At 42.1% G+C, this 23,084-nt stretch overlaps 2 protein-coding genes across 4 annotated transcripts in view; one reads left to right on the forward strand and one right to left on the reverse strand.

The window, feature by feature from the left end:
- The window catches only part of KLHDC1 (kelch domain containing 1), a 114,456-nt gene that overhangs the window by 88,012 nt on the left and 3,360 nt on the right, over window positions 1–23,084 (reverse strand). The gene's annotated exons all lie outside the window — the stretch shown is intronic.
- POLE2 (DNA polymerase epsilon 2, accessory subunit) overlaps window positions 1–23,084 on the forward strand; it is a 44,352-nt gene that overhangs the window by 5,420 nt on the left and 15,848 nt on the right. For 2 of the 3 annotated variants that reach the window (XM_070431424.1, XM_070431442.1), the window contains exons 2-10: window positions 5,821–5,921; window positions 9,304–9,379; window positions 11,121–11,198; window positions 11,291–11,384; window positions 15,651–15,725; window positions 17,535–17,618; window positions 19,024–19,080; window positions 19,535–19,583; window positions 20,205–20,273. In XM_070431424.1, the coding sequence (XP_070287525.1) occupies window positions 5,821–5,921; window positions 9,304–9,379; window positions 11,121–11,198; window positions 11,291–11,384; window positions 15,651–15,725; window positions 17,535–17,618; window positions 19,024–19,080; window positions 19,535–19,583; window positions 20,205–20,273 (683 nt within the window). Of the gene's footprint in view, window positions 1–5,820; window positions 5,922–6,172; window positions 6,542–9,303; window positions 9,380–11,120; window positions 11,199–11,290; window positions 11,385–15,650; window positions 15,726–17,534; window positions 17,619–19,023; window positions 19,081–19,534; window positions 19,584–20,204; window positions 20,274–23,084 lie in introns of those variants that run through there. The other variant, XM_070431434.1, reaches the window with a different exon arrangement.

The raw sequence follows: 23,084 nt of genomic DNA on the forward strand, positions 1-23,084 counted from the left end.
GCCCCGGACCCGACTCTGCCCCCCGATTGCGTCCCTCCCAGATGTAAGGAGCTGAAATCTGCAGCCTGCTGGGATGGGCTCTGTACTTGGTGCTTCAGCACATCCTACTCAGTCTCTATGCGCTTCTTTCTATGCGAGGAGTTGAAATCTGCAGTTTGTTGGGTTGGGCTCTGTACTTGGTGTCACATCTTACTCAGTCTCAATGTTCTTTCTCTCCTTCCAGTTGTAGAGCTTCCACTGGGCCAAGTTTCCCATGGTTCTGTATGATAGGTGTTTGTCTGATATTTGGTAGTTTCGATGTTGTTGTGCGAGGTAGCACGCACAGGTCTCTTCCTTATGCCGCCATCCTGGTTCTCCTGGGTCTGCTTCTTGAGTGTGTCTCTCATGGCTGCGAGCAGTTGAAGTCTGCAATTTGTTGGGATAGGCTGCAAAAGCGCAGGTGGGTCTTTTTGTGCACCTGGCACAGCTTGGATGGGGATGTAAATTGATTAAGGCTGAGACTCAGGGAGTCGCCATGGCGGAGCAAATAGCACTGGCTGAGTCTCCGCGGCCCCTTGACTCTCTGCCAGGGCTTTGTGTCCCCCAGTGCCGGCGAGCAGCTGTGCAACAGAGTCTCCCTCGCTTTCTGATGGCTGCAAGGCCGTGCTGCCTCTCCCCGTAGGGTCTGGTGCTTCATGATCCCGCCTGAACCAGCTCAGTGGATTTGAAAGTTTGCAGAAGAAAAGGCGCTTCTACTTGTGGGTCTGGCCCAGCCCAGATGGGAATGTAAATTGCGTAGGGCGGGATCACAGGGAGTCGCCGGGGCGGAGACTCAGTGGCCCCTTGCCTATCCAGGACACCAGGACTTTGCGTCCCCCAATGCCGGCGAGCAGCCGAGCGCCAGAGCCTCCCTCGCTTCCTGACTGCTGGAAGGCCGTGCCGTCTCTCGCCTTGGGGCCTGGGGCCTCAGAGACCCGCCTGAACCAGCTCAGTGGATTTGAGAGTTTGTAAAAGCACAGTCATTCCCTCTTGTGCCTCTGGCACAGCCCTGAGGGTAGGGCGGGGTCACAGGGAGTCACCAGCATGGATGAAATAGCGATGGCGGCGTCTCCGCGCCCCTCGCCTCCCCGGGACACCAGGACTTCTTGTCCCTCGGTGCCGGCGAGCCGCCGCGTATCAGAGCTTCCCTCGCTCTCCGACCACTGCAAGGCCGTGGCCGCCTCTCCCTGTGGGATCTGAGGCCTCAGAGACCCACCCCAAGCAAGCCCAGAGGATTCGAGGGTTCGTAAAAAACCGAGAATCCATTTGCAGCCCGCGTGGCGTGTGACTGCGTACCTCTGGTTTTGGTGCCTCCGTAGCTCCCACTCGGTCTCACTGCGCTTCTTTCTTTTCCTCCAGTTGTAGATCTCCCACTGGGCCAACTTCCCCATGGTTCTGAGTGGCGGTTGTTTACTTCATAGTTGATAGTTTCAATGATGCTGTGAGAGAGCAGCACACACAGGTCCGCTCCCTACGCCGCCATCTTGGTTCTTCTTCAAATCTGCTTTAAAAAGCAAGGAAGGGAGGAAGGGAGGAAGAAAATACAGTGTTTACTTATTTTAATACCTCCAGATGGGATATACTTTTCTGTACCAGGTTTTCATTACAACTTGTGTGTAAAGAGTTTTTTGTTTGTTTTTGTAAGGATACGTTTTATGGGACTTTTAATTTTGCCTTTGTCTTAGTGGTGAACAAGGGCAAGAGTGGATATGCTCTGGGAGAAAATAATGAATTGTTTTTCGTTGATTCCTGGCATTTTAAAAATATGATCAATTTTTCTTTCTTTTCACTTAGAATTTGAATATTAAGCTATCATTCATTCAGTCAGAAATACACTGAAATCTATGAGCTGCAAAACACTGTGCTGGGGCAAGGGAGTAGGAGAGAGTAAGATACTATGGTGCTTGGGGCAGATGGTATATTAGTTATTTATGCTGCATAACAAACTATCCCAAAACTTAGAAGCTTAAAACAGCACACACAGACTTTCTCACATTCTCCTCTGGTCGGTAATTTAAGCAGGCTTAACTGGGTCCTCAGCTTCAGGGCACTCACAGGGCTGTGGTCAAGTTGGGACTATCTCCCATGTCAGCTGGGTAGGATTCGCTTCCAGGCTCATTCAGTGCTTGGCAGTGTTCAGTTCCTGCAGGATGGCTGGACTGGGGGCCTCCGTCCTTGCTGGCTGTCAGTGGGAGGACGCCCTCAGTTCCTTGCCATTTGGGCCTCCCCAACACCGAAGCTTGCTTCATCAAACTCAGCAAGAGAGAGTCTGCTCTCAAGATGGAAACCACACTCTTTTTTTTTTTTTTTTTTTTTTATAATAATTTTTATTTCTTAAAGTATTACAAAGAGTGTTACATATGTCTCCTTTTTCCCCCCCATGACATTCCCTCGGCCCCTACCCCCCCGCCCCCCCCCCGTCCCGTGTCTTGTGTCCATTGGTTAATCTTATATGCATGCATATAAGTCCTTCAGTTGGTCTCTTAATCCCCCCCCCAACCCTCCCCAGGCTCCCCATTGTAGTTTAACATTCTGTTCAATGTTGCTCTGCTTCTGTATCTACACCTGTTCATCAGTCCATACTGGTCCCCTTTATTTGTCCCAACCTCACTGGAGCAGTCTCAACCTCACCAGGGCCGTCTGAGCCTCACCAGGGCCGTTTCAACCTCACCGGGGTCGTCCCTACCTCACGGGGGCCGTTTCAACCTCACCGGGGTTGTCCCTACCACGCCGGGGCCGTTTCAACCTGACCGGGGTTGTCCCTACCACGCCGGGGCCGTTTCGACCTGACTGGGGTCGTCCCTACCTCACGGGGGCTGTTTCAACCTCACCGGGGTCGTCCCTACCTCACGGGGGCCGTTTCAACCTGACCGGGGTTGTCCCTACCACGCCGGGGCCGTTTCGACCTGACTGGGGTCGTCCCTACCTCACGGGGGCTGTTTCAACCTCACCGGGGTCGTCCCTACCTCACGGGGGCCGTTTCAACCAGACCGGGGTTGTCCCTACCACGCCGGGGCCGTTTCGACCTGACTGGGGTCGTCCCTACCTCACGGGGGCCGTTTCAACCTCACCGGGGTTGTCCCTACCACACCGGGGCTGTTTCAACCTGACCGGAGTTGTCCCTACGACACCGGGGCCGTTTCAACCTGACTGGGGTCGTCCCTACCTCACGGGGGCTGTTTCAACCTCACCGGGGTCGTCCCTACCTCACGGGGGCCGGGAAACCACACTCTTTTATAACCTAATCATGTGACATTCTTGTCACTTACAAAATATTACTTTTAAAATTACAATATCACTTGTGCTTTATTCTGTGGTCAGGAAAGTCACTAAGTTCAGCCTCCAGTTAAGGGGAGGGGATTGCACATGGATGTGAATACCAGGAAGCATGGATTATTAGGGGGTCATCTTAGAAGTCTGGCTACCATGAATATTAAATAATTCACAATTATTTAACATCAATTGTGAAAAGTATCCAAGGAAAGATGTGTTGAAATAGCGTATAATCAGGTTTGTATAAATGGCTCTAGAGTCAAGGAAGGGCTTTATTGAAGAACTGGTTTGAGTGAGTGTTAAAGGATGAGCAGGACTTGACTAGGTGAAGAAATGAGTGGGAGGAAATGACCATTTAAGACTATGCGGCAGGAGAAGGCCAGAAAAATCAGAGCCACTGGATGAGCCTAATGAGATTTGGCAGGGCTAGATACTATACATTTTATGGGCTTCTATCCTTAGAGCTGTCCCAAAATGTGTGTGATTTTAGGGACTCAACATCAAATATTTATGGGCCACCTTTAGTGTGCTTAGCACTCTGCCAAAGGATGATACAGTTTCAATTCTCAAGGAGTATCATCTATAATAAATATGAAACACTTACATATGAAACAATCAATAAGCAATCCAAGATATAGAATAATTAGTGTGATCAGTTAAACAATAGTATTGACATAAAGTGTAAAGTTGTGTGCTACAAATACAGAATGGTATGTAATTAGCTAATTGTTTAAGTGCAAAGTGTTCATTCTGAGCACTATTGGTATTTATATCAGAGATTCATGTAATTTTTTAAAAATTTCAGCTTTATTGAGTTTTTTGTTGTTGTTGGAGAGATTCATGTAATTTAATATGAATGTTGCTTAAGTAAGGCTGTTATGTTCAGAACACCGAAACAAATGAAGTCCTGCCTTGAGAGTATGGTAAGAAATTGTACAAAGCTAATGTAATGTATCAAATCTCAGGTAAATATAAGTGAGCTTTTTAAAAACACAGATTTTTTATTGATTTCAGAAAGGAGGGGAGAGGGAGAGAGAGATAGAAACATCAATGATGAGAGAATCATTGATCATCTGCCTCCTGCATACCCCCTACTGGGGATACAGCCCGCAACCCGGGCATGTGCCCTGACCAGGAATCAAACCTCGACCTCCTGGTTCATAGGTTGATGCTCAACCACTGAGCCATACTGCTGGGCATAGTAAGCTTTTTAACAATTTCAGAAGGAAGGAGAGATTGCAGCAGGTAGTGCTGGTCTAGGAAGACTTCTATTTTTTAAAAAATATTTTTTATTATTATTGACTAGAGGCCTGGTGCACAAAATTTGTGCATGGGTGGGGGATCCCTCAGCTCAGCCTGCACCCTTCCCAATCCAGGACCCCTCGGGGGATGTCCACAAGGATTGAGGCCTAAACCGGCAACCAGACATGCCTCTAGCAATCTGGGACTGCTGGATCCTAACCGCTCACCTGCCTGTCTGATAGCCCCTAACCCCTCTGCCTGCCTGCCTGATCGCCCCTAACTGCCTCTGCCTCGGCCCCACACCCAGGACCAGGATTCCCTCCTCCAGCTGGCCGCAGATACCCAGGACCGTGGGGCAGGTGGCTTTTCTCTGTCTCCTGGGCCGCTGGCACTGCCCAGGACTGCAGGGCAGGCGGCTTTTCTCTGTCTCCCGGGCCGCTGGCACTGCCCAGGACTGCAGGGCAGGCGGCTTTTCTTTGTCTCCAGGGCCATAGGTGCTGACGCCTGGGACCAAGGGGCTGACGGCTTTTCTCCATCTCCCAGGTGGTAGGCTTTTCTCTATCTCCTGGGCTGCAGCCGCAGGCGCTGGCACCCGGGACCGCAGGCAGGCGGCTTTGCCTGGGCCCGGCTTTGTCGGGAAGGACGTCCTGAAGGTCGTCTGGAAGACTGCCAGTCTAATTAGCTTACTACCCTTTTATTAGTATAGATTTTTAGAGAGAGAGGAAGGGAGAAGGATAGAGAGATAGAAACATCAATGAGAGAGGGACATCATCAATCGGCTGCCTGCTGCACCCCTCCTACTGGGGATCAAACCTGCAATCCAGGCATATGCCCTGACCAGGAATCAAACCGGCAACCTCTTGGTTCCTGGGTCAACGCTTAACTGCTGAGCAGCACTGGCTGGGCTAGGAAGGGTTCTTAAAAGGAGGGTGTGATTTGGGGCTTTAAGAACAGTTAGGTTGGGACTCTTTCCCCTCCTCACGTGGGAGTCTGTGCTGTGAGATTCTTTCCCCTCTCCACATGGGAGTCTGTACTTGTTCTTCAATAAATTTCCACCTTTGCTATTAAATAAATAAATAAATAAATAAATAAATAAATAACGGTTATGTTGACAGGGGATAGAAGGAATAATTTGTTTAGAAAGTGCAGGAAAGGTGGGTACTCCTGCAGAGAGTGAGTGGATCTTAATTTCAATGCCATTTTGATGAGCGTTTGCCATTTTGTCATAAAACTTTTAGCCTTAATTACCAATGACCTGCCTCATCTTTTCTTTCTATCTCTTATCAGTGAAGCTATTAAGTACCTCACAGAAGCTCTTCAGTCTATCAGTGAAGTAGAGCTTGAAGATGCACTGGAAAAGATCATTGATGCAGTTGAAAAGCAACCCTGTAAGTAACATTCTGATAGCTCTTAAATTGATAGTATACTTCTATATCCTTAACAGACTTAGAGATTTGAGTAGAAGTTGAGGATTCAGTATGAAGATGTCCCAGCCTTATGGGACATACCCCTGGTAGCACTTCTTCCCAAGGGGTAACTTCTAGTTCCTTTGGAACCTCAGTGCATTCCCCAGAGACTCTTACAGTTCTTCCCCCTCATAGAGCTGTCGCCTCCATATTTCTGCACTTAACTTCTGATTTTGATCTGATCCTTTAGGGTCACTTTTGTCTCACTGCAGGCCTATAACTTTGTCTTACTTAAGTACCCCTAAATGTTGCAGGTAGGGGAAAAAGTGAGCCAGGCTAACTCCCTTCTTGCTTCAGCCTTTCTTCAGGGATCTTTTTGTTAAGTACTTAACTTTTTGCCACAAGTATAGGCCTACAAAGGAGAAATGCTCTTCTAAAAAAAAAAAAAAAAAAAAGTTCACTGTTTCTGGAGCACTGAAGGAGAGAAGAGGATGTAGCTTGCTCTCATATGGTGGATAGATGTCAGTTTCTTAATTAAAAAGGAAGAAACATGTTCTATGCTATAGGAGAAATTACTGTATATCTCATTTTCACTTCTAAAGGTAGATTTTTAAAAAAATCTTATTTTGTTTTTTCCATCCCCTCTATGCCCTCTTCAACCCTCTTCCCTCTTTTCCTACCCCACCATCACTACACTGTTGTCCATTTCCATGAGTTCTCCTTTTCTTTTCCTTTTTTGCTCAATCCCTCTAACCCCACAGCACCTGACCACTACCACTACCAGAGCTGTCTCTTGCTCTCTATCTATAAGTCAGTCTCTATTTTGCTTGATAGTTCACTTTGTTCTTAAATTCCACATATGAATGAAATCATATGGTACTTGTCTTTCTCTGACTGGTGTATTTCACTTAGCATAATGTTTTCCAGGTCCATCCATGCTATTGCAAAGGGTAACTTTTTTTCCCCTTTTTACAGCAGAGTAGTATTCCATTGTGTAAGTGTACCACAGCTTTTTTATCCACTCATCTACTTATGGACACTTGGGCTGCTTCCAAATCTTGGCTATCCTATATAATAAAAGAGAATCATGTAAATTGTCCCTCCGCTACAGTCACCAGCCAATCAGGAGAGAGTATGCAAATTAACCAACAAAGATGGCGGATTAATTTGCATGAACAAGCACTGGGCGGAGAGCAGAGTGGGAGAGCCGGCAGAGAGTGGAGTGGCTTGGGGAACTTGGCTCCCCAAGCCGCCAGACGGAGAGCAGAGAGGGAGAGCTGGCGGCTTGGAGGACTTGGCAGAGTGGGAGGCCATGGGACGGAGACAGAGCAGGAAGGGAAAACTAAGAGCATGGGGAGCACCAGGAATTCTGGGAATAGTAGTTCTGGTAGCAGCCCCAGGACCAGAAGCGGAAGCCCAGAGTGTGGGGAGCACCAGGACTGCTGGGAATCATAGTTCTGGTGGCAGATGGATCTCCTAAACACTAGAGCAAAGTGAGCCTGGAGCAAGTTACTGCTGTGATGGGGGTTGGAGGGAATGCAAAGGTGAGAGACATAAGTAAAATCAGAGTGTCTAGGAAAAATTAAAGGGAAGATATCCTAAAACTTCCAGGAAATCTCCACCAATGAAACAAAGAAAAAAAAATGCCTCTATTATTCTTTGAGCAACAAACCAAACTGGGTGGGGGGGGGGGGGGTCTCAGACAATTCACTCATATGATTGCAAATACAGACAGAAACTCCTGGATTGGAGAGGGCTCCCAGATTGCAGAGGGTGCAGGTCAGCCTGAGGAACCCACCCCCAGTGCACAAATCTTTGTGCACCGGGCCCCTAGTTGTAAATAACACTGCAATTCCCAGAAGTAGGATCACTGGGTTATAAGGCAGTTCCATTGTTTTTTTTCCTTCAGGTAATTCCATACTGCTTTCCACAGTGCCTGTACCAATCTGCATTCCCAGCAACAGTGCTCAAGGGTTCACTTTTCTCCACACCCTTGCCAACACTTGTTTGTTGACTTATTGATGACTAGAGGCCTGATGCACGAAATTCGTGCAAGAATAGGCCTTCCTTCCCTCAGCTGCCGGCACTGGCTTCCCTCTGGCACCTGGAACTGGGCTTCCCTCCGGCCGCTGGCAGGCACCCGGGACCCGGGGTTCCCTCACATGCCCGGCTTCATCCAGAAGTCCGTCTGGAAGGACGTTCTGAAGGACATCTGGTCTAATTAGCATATTACGCTTTATTATTATAGATAGCATTTCTGACAGTTGTGAGGTGATATTTCATTGTAGTTTTAATTTGCATTTCTCTGATGATTAGTGACTTTGAGCACCTTTTCATGTCTATTGGTCACCTGTATGTCCTCTTTTGAGAAGTGTCTATTCAGGTCTTTTGCCCATTGTAATTGAAATATTTGTGTGTGTGTGTGTGTGTGTGTGTGTGTGTGTGTTTGGTGTTGAGTTTTATAAGTTCTTTATAAATTTTGGATATTAACCCCTTATCAGATGTATCATTGGAGAATATGTTCTCCCATTCAGTGGGTTGTCTTTTCATTTTGTTGATGGTTTCCTTTGCTGTGTAAAAACTCTTTTTAGTTTGATGTAGTCTATTTGTTTATTTTTTCTTTTGTTTCCACTGCCCAAGGAGATATATTAGAAAAAATATTGCTATGAGAAATGTTTGAGATTTTACTGTAAAGGCAGAATTTTAAATATAATTTTGCTTTCAAAAATTATTTACAGTTTGAAAATTCAGAAAATGGTTATATTTTGAAAATTGGTATTTGTAAAATTAAGATGGCACATGGTATTTTGCCTGAAAACATACCAAAGTGGTTAAGGACACCCAGTGTAGAATCAGGCTTCGGTTTGTGTTGCTGTTCTAGTTATGCTGTTGGTCAGGTTGTTCAACCTCTCAAAGTTGTACTTTCCTCATCTGTAAGATATGGGCATATGGACATTAATCTTATAGAATATCTCTTTAATAGGAGAATGCTTATATAGTAATGAGCATAGTGCCAAACACACATTTACTAAGGGCTTAATAAGTGGTAGCTGTTATTGTTATTATTGTTATCATGGCTACTAAAATATAGCACTTAAGATAAAAAGTTACACTAATATAAAGTTATTAAACTAGGGGCTTACAATATTACTAAACAATATTTACAACAGTAAGATACAGTTAAGGTATTTAAATTATGACTTTTGTTAATGTTCTGACCTAATACTTTTTTTCCTCCTGAAAACTATGTAATGAGAACCTCTGCATTAGTGTCTGCAGATTATTTGTAGGAAAAAAGCTATCTGTGGGAAGAACTAATTTTTAAGCCTGTTTTTAAAACTTGACTTTGAAATTCTTTTTTCAGTGTCATCCAACATGATTGAACGATCTGTAGTGGAGGCAGCAGTCCAGGAATGCAGTCAGTCGGTAGATGAAACTATGTATGTGGAAAAAATGAACTTTTCCCCAATGTTGGAGGTGCTTTCTAAAAATTATTTTCTTGGGGAAATTAATTAGTGGTCAACAATTCTGTAGTGGTTATTTCCTAGTGTTTCCTTTAAAGTGATAGTCTGCATTAAAACCTCATTATCAAATAACTCGTCTTTACTATTTTTTCCTAGGATTTGAGGTAATCCTGTTGTTTGTATCATGACCACTTTTACCTCTTATCCAATGTTATATTCTGTAGGTTATGAATGAATTGAATTTAATATTCAAAAGTATAACTGACTTTTGCTCTCAGGAAAGTACTGAACCTAGAGAAGTTCAAAGACTTAACATGGGTCACATGGTGGATGGCAAATGAGGTAGAACCTCAGTTGTATGACTGTCCCCATCTCGTGCTACTAGAGCTTAGGAGTTTACATGGCAGTCATTTTCCTGGGTTTTATTTCCCTGAGTGGCCCTCTTTCTTTCCTCCTTTTGAATGTGATACTTCTTTGCAAATTCACAAGGTTTAACTGAGAGAAAAACATCTGGGTTTTAACTTTAACAATTTTTTTCTATTCGGGGCAATGAGATCATTGAAAGGACTCATTACTCTTATTTTGGTCAGTCGTTTTAGTTTCCTATCAGAACAAAGAGCTGCTAAAACAATAGAGAAATCGTGGAATTTTAACTTTATCCTTGGAAATTCATTATTTAAGGTACTAGAGTACAGTGTCGTGCTCTTAAAGCCATCAATTAAAATTTTAAATGATTGTTTAGAAGTGTAAGGATGATAATCATAAAATAGGCATTAAAGTTACCAGTTATTTCTGTCTAGCTGTTTATATGCTCTAGTCAGCCAATGTAGAGGTCCAGTGGGGACTGAATGGTAAATAATCTTTGTAACTTCAATTGTCAGAAAGTCATAGTATAGCACGAGAGAGGCTCTCATTTCTCTAGATGGAGAAATGCCATAATGAGTTCAATAACTTGTCAAGATTGATCCACCAGAACATAGTGGAGCTGTGCTTGCATTCTAGGTTTTCCTTAAGTCCAGGATTCTCCGCTACTTTATACTTAGTGCTACCACCACGGTAGCATGAACATTTTTTTACCGTTTTCAATTTTGGAGATAAACAGATATCATTTTAGGGAAGATTTTTTTTTGTTGTTGGAATATTTATGCAATAGTGCTGTGACTTTTTTTTTTTAAACCTCTTTCAAACATGTTTATGTTGTTAACATAATATAAGTACCTGAAAGTAAAATTATTTTGTTCATTTTCCTTCTCTAATTGTAAGTCTCAAAGATGTGGCCAGAAATTGGGGGAGTTCCTTTTCTATTTTACATCTTTTTCTGGAATACTTTTGCATAATTTGTAATAAAAAATGATTAAAAATTAATCATATCCTTTAATAATATTTAGCTCATAAAAGTAGTTCATAGGGGAAATTTTTTCAGATGTGACTATTTTATACATAAATGTTCTTTTTCAACATGTAACAGTCTTAATTAGAAGTTAACCTGACTAAATTTTTTTCTTTGCTTGAGAATATTGGCAGTGCTTTCTTGTGTTTAGAGAGGAAAATGCACAAGCTAACCTTTGACTCTGTATTTTTTGACAGTATAAGATATTGTGTGTATGACCTGTAAAAAGTATATATGTATGTAAGATTATTATGCAAGTTTTCATGTTCATCTAAAATGCTTATGTTTTGGTAAATCAGGTCTATGTTTTTGTGGGATGTTTTTCAGAGAACATATTTTCAATATCATAGGAGCATTTGATATTCCACGCTTTGTGTACAATTCAGAAAGAAAAAAATTTCTTCCGTAAGTATTCTATCCATTGACTTTAAACAATTTCCAAATGTACATTATTTTCAGAAGTCTTGAGTAGGGATTCCTTTTTTTTTTTTTTATAGTCTATTAATGACCAACCACCCTAAACCAAATTTATTTGGAACAGCAAGAGATAAAGCAGAGCTGTTTCGTGAACGCTACATCATTTTACACCAGGTAAGTTGGTGGAGAAAGACACTGTTTCAGCTTAGGTAAGACTTGAGGATAATAAAAGGATGGAATTTTGTAGTCTAAGTTTGTCATTCATTATATTTATTGGGCTCCCTATGTTTGAGACCTTGTAAGGGATACAGAAATAAAAAAGACACCTTAGCAATCATGATGTTGATAAAAATAGTAGCTAACTGCCCTAACCGGTTTGGCTCAGTGGATAGAGCATCAGCCTGTGGACTCAAGGGTCCCAGGTTCGATTCCGGTCAAGGGCATGTGCCTTGGTTGCGGGCACATTCCCAGTAGGGAGTGTGCAGGAGGCAGCTGATTGATGTTTCTAACTCTCTATCCTTCTCCCTTCCTCTCTGTAAAAAAATCAAATCAATAAAATATATTTTTTAAAAAATAGTAGCTAACATTTATTACATGTGTTGTTTTTTAATTGATTTCAGAGAGGAAAGGAGAAGGGGAGAGAGATAGAAACATCAATGAGAGAGAATCATTGATCGGCTGCCTCCTGCACCCCTGCTACTGGGGATCGAGCCTGCAACCCAGACATGTGCCCTTGACCAGAATCAAACCCTGGACCTTTCAGTCCACAGTCCGATGCTCTATTGGCTGAACCAAACCAGCTAGGGCTATTATATGTTTTTGATATGCTAGGCACTGTTTATCACTTTATAGACATTATTTACCTTATTTAATCATCATAATATCAATGTATAAATGCTATTATTCCCATTTTACAAATGAGGAAACTGAGATCTAGAGAAGTTTAGAAACTTGCCCAAATATGACATCTAGGAAGTAGAGACAAGGTTTTAATCCAGTTAGTCTAATTCTGGAGCCCAACCTTTGCCTGATATAGTCTAGTATATCAGCTTCAAGCAGCTTGTAGTCTATGAAGTTAAAGACATTCGCACAAATAAAATATAAAGTACAATTTTATACTTGCTATAAAAGAGATTCAAATAAAATGCATTCAATGGAAAAACCAGGGAAGGCTTCAAGGAAACTATGGCACTTGACATGGACATTGATTGTTTTGCTCTTGTGGCATTGGGGGAAAGGTAGTAGTGGTAACAGTGTGAACAGAGGCACAGCAAAAGTTAAAAATGGACCCTGTCCACTTTGTGTGGGGAGGAAGGCTCATGAAGAGGAGCATTATGGGATAACTTTGGAAAGGTACTTGGGAGCCAAATTGTGGGAGTGCCTTGGATGGCACTCGGGAGTTAGGACTCTGTTCTCTTGGTACAAGGAGCCTTGGAATACCAGAGAGAGAGAGAGACTCAATCTCAGCTTCCTCTACCAGCAGATTTTAGGGTGAGTTAGAGGATGAGAGGAGACTCACAAGAGCTTGTGGTATTAGTCCTGGCATAAAAGATAGCCAGGATGAAGAAAATGGCAAGTGGAGTAGACAGAGGGGACAGCACTGGAGCAGTGAAAGCCATACTTCATGGTGACTGGTTGGATGTGAAGGAGAAGGGAGAGAGTGAAGACTCAAAGATGGTTAAGGGTTTGAATCTGAGAGAGTAGGATGGTAGAATAATGGTAATATGTTAACAAATAGGGACAAGATAATGTTTGAAGAAGATGATGACAGGTTCTGTTTTAAACATTTGAGTTAAGGTTATAGTAGGGTATCAAGTAAAAGTTATGTCTGAACTAAAGAAAGCCATCTGGGTAGAGAGAGATAAAGGGTGCATCTGCTTGTAGTAATAGATGGACTATTTAGGTGTGAGATCCTAAAAAAACCAGGTATTCAAACAAAGACTTGTAAAAAAAAAAAAAATATATATATATATATATATATATATATATATAAAATAAATAAATTATAAAAAGAATAATAAAAAAAGAATAGGTGTGAGATCCTGAGAGGAAGAGGCAATAGAAAAGAAAAGAGGATAGAATTTGGGGGCCATGCTAGGATGGTGTTATAAGGCAGAAGCACAAGGTTTTAAGGAGGAGAGAAATGGCAGCAGGCATAAGCAGTGAAAAGATTGAAGAGAATGAGCACTGAAGATGTCTGTTCTCTCCTGCTTCCATCACCTACATAATGTTCCAGGTTGATCTTCTTGAGATGGAGCTCTGATCATGTCATGACTTTGAACAGATTTCTTTCTAGGAAATCTGCCTATTGAATTAAATACAAATTATACTTAATTAGAGGCCCGGTGCAGGAAATTTGTGCACGGGGGTGGGAGGTATGTCCCTCAGCCCAGCCTGCACCCTCTCCAATCTGGGACCCCCTAACTGCCCTCCCCTGCCGGCCTGGTCGCCCCCAACAGCCCTCCACTCCCGGCCATTTTGTGGTGGCCATCTTGTGTGTTGGAGTGATGGTCTGCATATTACCTCTTTATTAGATAGGATACTTGAGATCTGTCACATGTTTTTGACCTAATCTCTACTTATCCTCTAATCATACTGTGCTAGAGCCAAAACTGAAGTTTGGAATTACTGTTTGTTTCTTCCTCTGTTCTGTGACTTTGCTTAGACTGTTCACTCCCTAGACAACTCTTCCTTCTTATCTCTGGTTGAAACCCTCCTACTTCGGGAAGGCTCTTCTCAAATTCCTCTTCTTCCCTGAGGCCCTTCTTGATCTCCAGTTTGTTGCAATGGTTTAAATCTCTGTTTTAAACCATTGGCTACTCAGTGTTTCCCCTCCGTCACTTACTAGAGTTGGCCCCACCTTGCATTTGGGGTGCTTATCCCTGTCATCAAACTGCAGGCTCCTTGCTTGTTTTCTCTGCCCCATCTGGCACAGTGCTTTTCACAGGGAAGATGCTTAGTAAATACAACGTTTCTCTTTTTAAAAAAAATTGTGTCTTAAAGCCTACTATATTCTTTTGGGTGTGTCACTAACCCTTTGAGTATTTTTTTCCTCATCTATGAAGTTAAAGCGTTACATTTTATTTTAGTCCATTCACATTTTCATCACAATTGCCTTCCTAAAAGCAAACCTGATTTCATCATTATTCTACTTCAAAATCTTTGTTTTCCATTGTCTATAAGATAAGCTTCTTGGTTTGGCATACAAAGTCTGTATTGTCAGGACTCTTTTATTGGAGGTTACAGAAATGCCAATTGACTAAAACAGAAAGAGGAATTTATTGGCTTGTATTATGGAGAAGTCTAGGGCTCCACCTGTATCAAGCATGACTGGATCCAGGTGCTCATACAATATCATGAGACATCTACCTCTATCCATCTCCCCGCAATTTTTTTTTTTTTAAATATATTTTATTGATTTTTTACAGAGAGGAAGGGAGAGAGATAGAGAGTCAGAAACATCGATGAGAGAGAAACATCGATCAGCTGCCTCCTGCACATCTCCCACCAGGGATGTGCACGCAACCCAGGTACATGCCCTTGACCGGAATCGAACCCGGGACCCTTCAGTCCGCAGGCCGACGCTCTATCCACTGAGCCAAACCGGCTATGGCCTCCCCGCAATTTTTAAATTTGATTTTACTTTCTAACAAGTTCTACCTATAAGGTGACAGAGATGGCTACTAGTAACCTTAGCAATAATCTCTTTTTGGCCCAGCTTGAGGCCCTTGCTTAACCCTGAGATAATCAATGGTCACAGAGATGGAGTATTTTGATTCATTAGGCCTTGGTGGCCTGTCTGTAGAAAGGGGAAGGGGCACCAACCTAAACTACATGGACCGACACTGGGGGAAGGAGGGTTTTCCAAACAGAGGCTCCAACTAATCTCTTGCCTTGTCTGACATTCTGCCTCAGGCATCTCAGGCTCTAACTGTACTAAACTTTGCAACAGTTCCTAAATATCCTTTACTCGCATAACTCATTCTTGTGACACACCCCTTCTTTTGCCTGAAGTGTCTTGTCTCAGCCTCCCTTTGATTCTTACTAGCAAAATCTTTTTTTTTTTTATCATTTAGGATCTTGTTAAATGGCCCCTCTGCCAAGGGTCCTTTTTTGTGTTGTGACCTGTTGGCGGTACTTCTCTCTCACTAGCCCCATGCTCTGAGGATGACAACTTGGTTTGTTGTCTTCACATCCCTAGGCCAGAGTGTGCTGCTGCCAGGTATACAATAGCCCTTTAAATTTTTAAAAAATAATTTTATTTTTATTTAAAAGGTTATATTTCTAGATTACTACATTAAGTTATGTGGGTTTTCAAATTTGTTGAAAATAGATAACAAACATTAACTTAAGGACAGTGTTTTGTCAGGGCACTATTTTAATGAGTCTTAGTTTTAAATGTCTGCTTCAGTAATTCATGTGAATCTTTCTTTTTTATAGAGGACCCACAGACATGAATTATTTACTCCTCCAGTGATAGGTTCTCACCCTGATGAAAGCGGAAGCAAATTCCAGGTTAGAACATTATTCTAGTTATTTAGGGGGTGTAAGTATACAAATTAATATTTACTGCTTATTATAATTTACTGAATTTTTAATGAAAATTAACCACTAGTAACTGTTTGACTAGCTAACTGACCTGTGCATGCCCACTGTTGATAAAGTCCATGAGTCCTGCAAATCTCTATTAAAAGCATTGACTTCCTTCTTTGAAGCAGGCCCTGGGATTGTGTAGCCCCCAGAGAGTCTCTGGCACCAAGACGGACCCCTAGTCCTCCCAGTCCATTTGCTATACACTACACTGGCTCTGTCCAACTCTCAGCATTACCCTTTGCCCTCACTCATACTCGAAAATACTGGTCCTTGCCCAGCCCAGCCCTCTGGTGATCACCACACCTTTGTTCAACTAAAATGTACTATATCATTTTAGTACTTTATATGGCACTAAAGAACAACATTTATAGAATGAATGAGATGTCAAAGACAGGCCACAGGGCTGTTGGGATCCGAGGAGCAGAGGTAAAAGGGAGAGTTTCCTTCATGTGTGCTCCTTCCACTTTTATACCTTGGAAAGTGATTACCAACCAGCACTCTCGCTTTTCCAGCAACACAATCACTGTCAGCCTGTCTGTGACTCTCTTTCTCTCTCCAGCACACAGAACCCTGCAGTGGGGATAATTTCTTGGCTACTTGTGTCTGGGCTCTACCATTTCTGCAAGGTTCCAAATAGGTTCTGAAGAGGCCCAGCCTCTTTTAAGATTCATTAAATTCTCTGCCAAGTTAGATGAGAAACCATGATGATGAGTAGTCTCATAGATACTAAAACCATAATACTAGAGCATGCTCAAATTAATGCTTGATTGCAGCACTGTAGGACAAGACATTTATAGTATTTGATAGTTTCTGCTTTTAACTTTTATTAAGAGAAAAACATATAGTATGTTTTTGGAAATTTATATTATGTATATTTCTCAAATATAAATATATATGAGAATAAATATATTTATATTTGTATAAATATACATATATATTTATGGTCTCCTATGGCAACTTTGATACCCACAGTCCGGAAGCAATATTTCTCCTCTCCACCAAAGTAACTTTAAGGCTTAGCTAAATAATTTATTTTTCTTTTCAGTCTTTCCAAGCTATTTAATTTTATATCCTTGGTGGTAAGTTCCCTATTTGAACTACCACTTATAATACCTATATGGTGGTCTCCCTTTAAAGACTGCAACATGGTGTCTTCAGGAATCCTTTCTTGCAGCTTTGTATCCCTGTGTTGCTCATTTGCTTGATCAATTGATTGAGTGATTGATTTATTTTATGTGAATTGCAATGTTTTTCCCAGTTTTTAAAATTTATTTTTATTTTCTTAACTGTCTTTTTGAAGAACCTAAGTCCTTAATTTTGTTGAAGTCCAACTAACAATTTTTTTTTATTGGATATTTTTGGTGTTGTGTCTAAGAAATTTTTACCTAATCCAGTTTTTAGGTTACAGGTCTGATATACTTTTATTTATTTATTTTATATCTTTTTCTTTAGATTTATCTCTAAGTATTTCAATTTTTTAAAACTACTTTAAATGTACATTATACTCCTGTGTTGCTTTAGGTTCATGTTTTTTAAGAACTCCAATTGTTGTTCCCCTTATTAATGCCTTCATTGGTTGATTCCTGTATGTGCCCTAACTGGGGATCAAGCCCACAACCTTGGCATATCAAGATGATACTCTAACCAACTGAGCTACACAGCCAGGGCAAAAATTAGTTTCTTAAAAGAATATATTTTCAATCTTTAAGAATTTATTTTGTTTTATTTTAGCTTAAAACAATAGAAACCCTATTGGGCAATACAACCAAAATTGGAGATGTAATTGTTCTTGGAATGATAACACAGTTAAAAGAGGTAAGTTAAACTGAATAAGCATCATACTTTTATGTACACCCTTCAGATTAATGAAATGTCAGTTACATATAGCATCTCTACAGAGGTACAGGAGCATAGTCTTTTTTAAAATATATATATTTTTATTGTTTTTAGAGAGGAAGGGAGAGAGAGAGAGAGAGAAACATTAATGATGAGAGAGAATCATTGATCGGCTGCCTCCTGCACACCCCACACTGGGGATCGAGCCCACAACTTGGACATGTGCCCTGACTGGGAATCGAACCATCACCTTCTGGTTCATGGGTCAACACTCAACCACTGAGCCACACCTGCAGGGCAGGAGCACAGTCTTCATTGATGGTTCATACCTCAGTCACCAAGTAGCCTTTTCATCTGTATTTGGTTTCCTGGGAGACATCTGGAAGGAGTGTCTTCTACAGATTGCATAGTCTGCAGTTAGTCTCCCAGTGACCTCTGGTTGCACTGAGAGTACTGAGTTTCTGAACAAACAAAGCTGCAGACCATATCCTGGTCCCTTGGAGACACTCTTGACTCTCTTAGGTGAAGGCACCTGGTGAGGTCCAATGGCAGCCAGCAAGTGTCCTCTTGCCATCTCTTGATCTTCAGTGGTCATTCTTTGAGTATCTAGAAGTCTGAGTCTCAATTAAGTGGTTTGTCTGACGTCACCAGATTAGTAAATGGAAAAGCCTAGACTAGGAATTGTTGATTTTTTAAAAAATATATTTTTATTGATTTCAGAGAGGAAGGGGGAGGGAAAGAGAGAAACATCAATGATGAGAGAGAATCATTGATCAGCTGCCTCCTGCACGCCCCCTACTGGGGATCGAGCCCGCAACCCGGGCATGTGCCCTTGACCAGAATCGAACCCGGGACCTATAAAAACATGCCTCTTTATAAAACAACTCTTCTAATAAAATTTTTTCCAATATTTAAAAACAAAGACTTTTTGAGTGTCTACTTTGTGCCTCTAAATGTGTAGGGGACACAGACTATAAGTTTCAGTGTCTGCCTTTAAGAGCTTTTAATTTAGTTGAGGATAGAAATCCTATATAATAAAGATGTAATATGCAAATGCTTGTTACATAACGACTAACAGCGTAGACTGGATCACGGATCAGCAGGAGGTTGGGGCAGCAAGCTACAAGCAGGCGGCGGAGAGCTACAGGAGGGAGCAGGGCAGCAAGCTATGGGGAGGGGTGCGGGGGGAGCTACAGGAGGGCAGAGCAGCGGGCAGAGAGCTACAAGGAGCCAAACCAGCTAGGGCAGGAATTGTTGGTTTTTTTAAGTATACTATACTCTCTACTATATTCTGTTGTCAAAATTGTCAGTATTTTAATTATTTTATTATTGTATTCATTTTTACATAATTGTGGACATATGTCTTTTAATTTGTTGTTTTTAGGGAAAATTTTTTCTGGAAGATCCGACGGGCACAGTACAACTGGATCTTAGTAAAGCTATATCCTTCACTTTTATTTTCTTAAACCTATATCCTTCTCTTTTATTTTTTTAAATCTTCAAGTTAGGGAAATTGATTATATATCATTCCCAAATTTAGCTATTTGGTTTCCTGGTGTAACTTTCATATGGTGGTGGTGTAGGAATTTACTGTAGAAACACAATCCTAAGTAGAGACAAAAAAACTACTCCCCTCTTATCTGGAGAGTCCAGACAAATCACTGAGGAAGTTAATAACATGCCAAGAATGATTTATACTGTCAATATTACCAGGCTACGTCCTAGAATCAGACATAGGTACATTTCAAGGTAAAATTTTTTAAGGTGTGATCTAGCCATAGTTTCAAATGTGAAGTCTTTAATTATTATTTAGAAGTCCTGTCGGGCCCAAAATGTGTGTTGACTATCACTACCTCAAGCATAGAAATAAAATTATTTTCCTCAACTGTGTGTACCAGTTCCATAGTGGTTTATACACAGAGTCATGCTTTGTCTTAGCAGAAGGTAAGTCAGTATTCATCATTCTACAGTAAAACCATTTCTACATTGTTTAAAATATGTTAACATGGTATAATTTGGGAGAATAGCAATTATAAAAGCATACTTTTGACAACATAAAATGACTCTCAGTCTGCTAATTGGCACGGGTTTCTTTTTGGGTTGATAAAAGCAGTCTGAAATCAGTGGTGATGGTTATACAACTTGTGAATATACTAAAATTTTTACTTTATATACTTTTAAAGGTGGATTGTATGATATGTGAATTATATCAATAAAGTTGAAAAAAAAAACAGATTTTACATAGGGTCATAAGATAAAAGATTTCCTAATCAGGGTACCTTATCTCTCTTTATTGACGCATGCATTGTGAGTAAAATGAAAAGTTTCAATTCTGAATCTATTTCTATTTCATGAGGGTTTTTTGTTTGTTTGTTTTAATAGAACTGAGACTGTCTCTGGATCTGAAGTTGTTTTCTAGCTCAGTGGGACTGGCAACTTCTGCAGTTAGTTGACAAGGGATGAGATGACAGCCTAGTATTACTGCTTTGTGTTCTATAGTTTTGTCCTTTCAAACAAGAAGAATAATTGGACAAATGAAAGTGATTTTTGACTTATGTTTTTCAGGTTGGTTTGAAGATCAGGTGTTTCATGTCAATGCCTTTGGATTTCCACCCACTGAGCCCTCTAGCACTACTAGGTATAAACATGTTTGACTTAAACTCTTTAGGAATTTTGTAATGCTGACAGTAATGAATGTTAGATATATCATATCTCGGTTATTACAAGGCCTCAGGCTTTGTGTCAGAACTCAAAGAGCAATGGAAAATTAGAGTTAGAAGACTGGGTAGTATGTGTAACTGAAAACGAGTGGATTGACTCCAGATCAGTTGCAAAAGCATTTCCATACTTGTCTTTAACTGGAAAAGATTGCCAGTTGAACTGTCTTACTTGTCTGTAGGGTAGATGAGAAGTTCAACTGAGATAAGAGAGAGGAAAAACACTTAGGAGAATATAATTGCCATCCTATATAATAAAAGCCCAGCAACCATAATGGCAGAACGACCGCTTGACCAGTCACTATGAGGTACTGACCACCTCTTGGTCCCTTTCCCTGGCCGGCAGGCTCCGATTGCCAATGACGAATTGGGACCCGGGGTGGGTGGCGGGGGATGTGGGCAGAGCCAGGCTAAGGCCCCCACCCTGCCTGTCGCCCCACACACAGAGGGCGACCAGTGGTGGCGGTGGTGGCAGTGGGGGTGGGGCTGATGAGCGGCCGACCTCTTGTTCCCTCCCCCAGGGCCTTCAGGCTCCCACCACTGGGTGTGAAATGGGTGGGTGGCTGCAGAGGGCAGGGCCAGCTGCCAGCAGCCTGGGAAGATGGCCCTGATCACAGGCTGGGTCTAGGGACCATACCCGCACACAATTTTGTGCGCCGGGCCTCTAGTGATAATATAAAATTCTTTTTTTTTTTTTTTTAAATCTTTATTGTTCAGATTATTACATTTGTTCCTCTTTTTTCCCCCCATAACTCCCCTCCTTCCAGCTCCCACCCCACCCTCCACCCTCACTCCCCACCCACTGTGTTCATCCATAGGTGCATGATTTTTGTCCAGTCACTTCCCGCATCTCCCACACCCCTTTTCCCCCCAAGAATAGTCAGTCTATTCCCTTTCTATGTCCCTGATTCTATTATAATCACCAGTTCATTCTGTACATCAGGTTATTTATTCACTTGATTCTTAGATTCTTTTGTTGATAGATGCATATTTGTTGTTCATAATTTGTATCTTTACCTTTTTCTTTTCTTCCTCTTCTTAAAGGATACCTTTCAACATTTCATATAATACTGGTTTGGTGGTGATGAACTCCTTTAGCTTTTCCTTATCTGTGAAGCTCTTTATCTGACCTTCAATTCTGAATGATAGCTTTGCTGGATAAAGTAATCTTGGTTGTAGGTTCTTGGTATTCATCACTTTGAATATTGCTTGCCATTCCCTTCTGGCCTGCAAAGTTTCTGTTGAGAAATCAGCTGACAGTCGTATGGGTATTCCCTTGTAGGTAATTGAGCCTCTTTCTCTTGCTGCTTTTAAGATTTTCTCTTTGTCTTTTGCTCTTGGCATTTTAATGATGATGTGTCTTGGTGTGGTCCTCTTTGGATTCCTTTTGTTTGGGGTTCTCTGCGCTTCTTGGACCTGTAAGTCCATTTCTTTCACTAGGTGGGGGAAGTTTTCTGCCATTATTTCTTGAAATAGGTTTTCAATATCTTGCTGTCTCTCATCTTCTGGCACTCCAATAATTCTGATATTAGTCCGCTTAAAGCTGTCCCAGAGGCTCCTTACACTATCTTCACACTTTCGGATTCTTTTTTCATTTTGCTTTTCCAATTGGGTGTTTTTTGTCGAATCTTTGGTTTGATTCTTGTGCTCCTCTGGTCTGCTATTGGGTATAATATTCTTTATTTCAGTCCGTGTATGCTTACTTTCTAATTTCTTTATCGTAGCATCGAGGGTCTCATTAGTTTTCGTGAGGCTCTGCACAAATTTATGGCAAGCCCTCAAAATTGCGATTCTTAGCTCCATATCCTCCATTTCTGTCATGTTTTTTTGTCTCCGCATCTTTTATGCTTTCTTGGTGCACCCCCTTGTGGTCTCTGTGCGCAGTCTTGTTCTAGCCAAGCCTTAATTGTTGTAGTTAACACTAGAGGGATTTGACCACCAGGCCGACTGGCGGTGGAAATCAGCTGTGGGAAAACTTCAGTCCTCAGGGGAGGTGCTAGTCCAGCCCTTGCCTGAGGCGATCGGCAAATGGCTCTGCGCAGGATTTGGGCGGGGCGGGCTCAACAGGGCGGGGGGAGGGAGCAGCTATGGCCGCTCTCAGTCCGTCCCCAGGGGCTCTGCCTCTCTGTCCCAGAAACCGCTGCAAACCTCGGAGGGGCCGTAGCCAGACAGTCCCGCTTCTCCCGTTTGAGTCTGGGTCCCTAGAGACTCGCCCGGATCTGTAGCCCAGAGTCTGAGACTCACTCCTGAGTGAAAACGACAACTGCGCCCTCAGCCACCAGCCCGCTTTGCGCGCGCACCGCCGCACCACCGTACCTTTAAATTTTCCACACTGCGCCTCCTCTGTGCGTCGGAATGCTGTTGTTTTTGCTTCTAGTTGAAGAGTCTCTCCTCAGCCAGCCTTCCTGTGGTTCTGGTTGATGTCCGTTCCGACTTTTAGTTGTATTTTTAAAGTGGTTGTTTACGGCGGCAGTCTCCGGTGTTTACCTATGCTGCCATCTTCGATTCTTTCTAAAATTCTTGTTTTTGTATTCTACTGAGTCAAAGTTACAAGAGGCAGCTTCTGTAGCTCTTTAATATAAGTGAAAGCACCATAATATTAGAGTTATTCCAAAAGGGCCTTCTCTGAGAGGAGTGAGTTCCTATCATTTGAGCTATTTGAGCAGAGGCTGACTGATGGTATAAAAGTATAGCTGGTGGGCTGTGTGTTGAACGTTGTCTACAGACC

The sequence above is a fragment of the Myotis yumanensis genome, unplaced genomic scaffold (assembly GCF_028538775.1).
Source record: "Myotis yumanensis isolate MYYU_CA2020_CCGP unplaced genomic scaffold, mMyoYum1.0.hap1 SCAF_1, whole genome shotgun sequence".
NCBI classification, from domain to species: Eukaryota; Metazoa; Chordata; class Mammalia; order Chiroptera; family Vespertilionidae; genus Myotis; species Myotis yumanensis.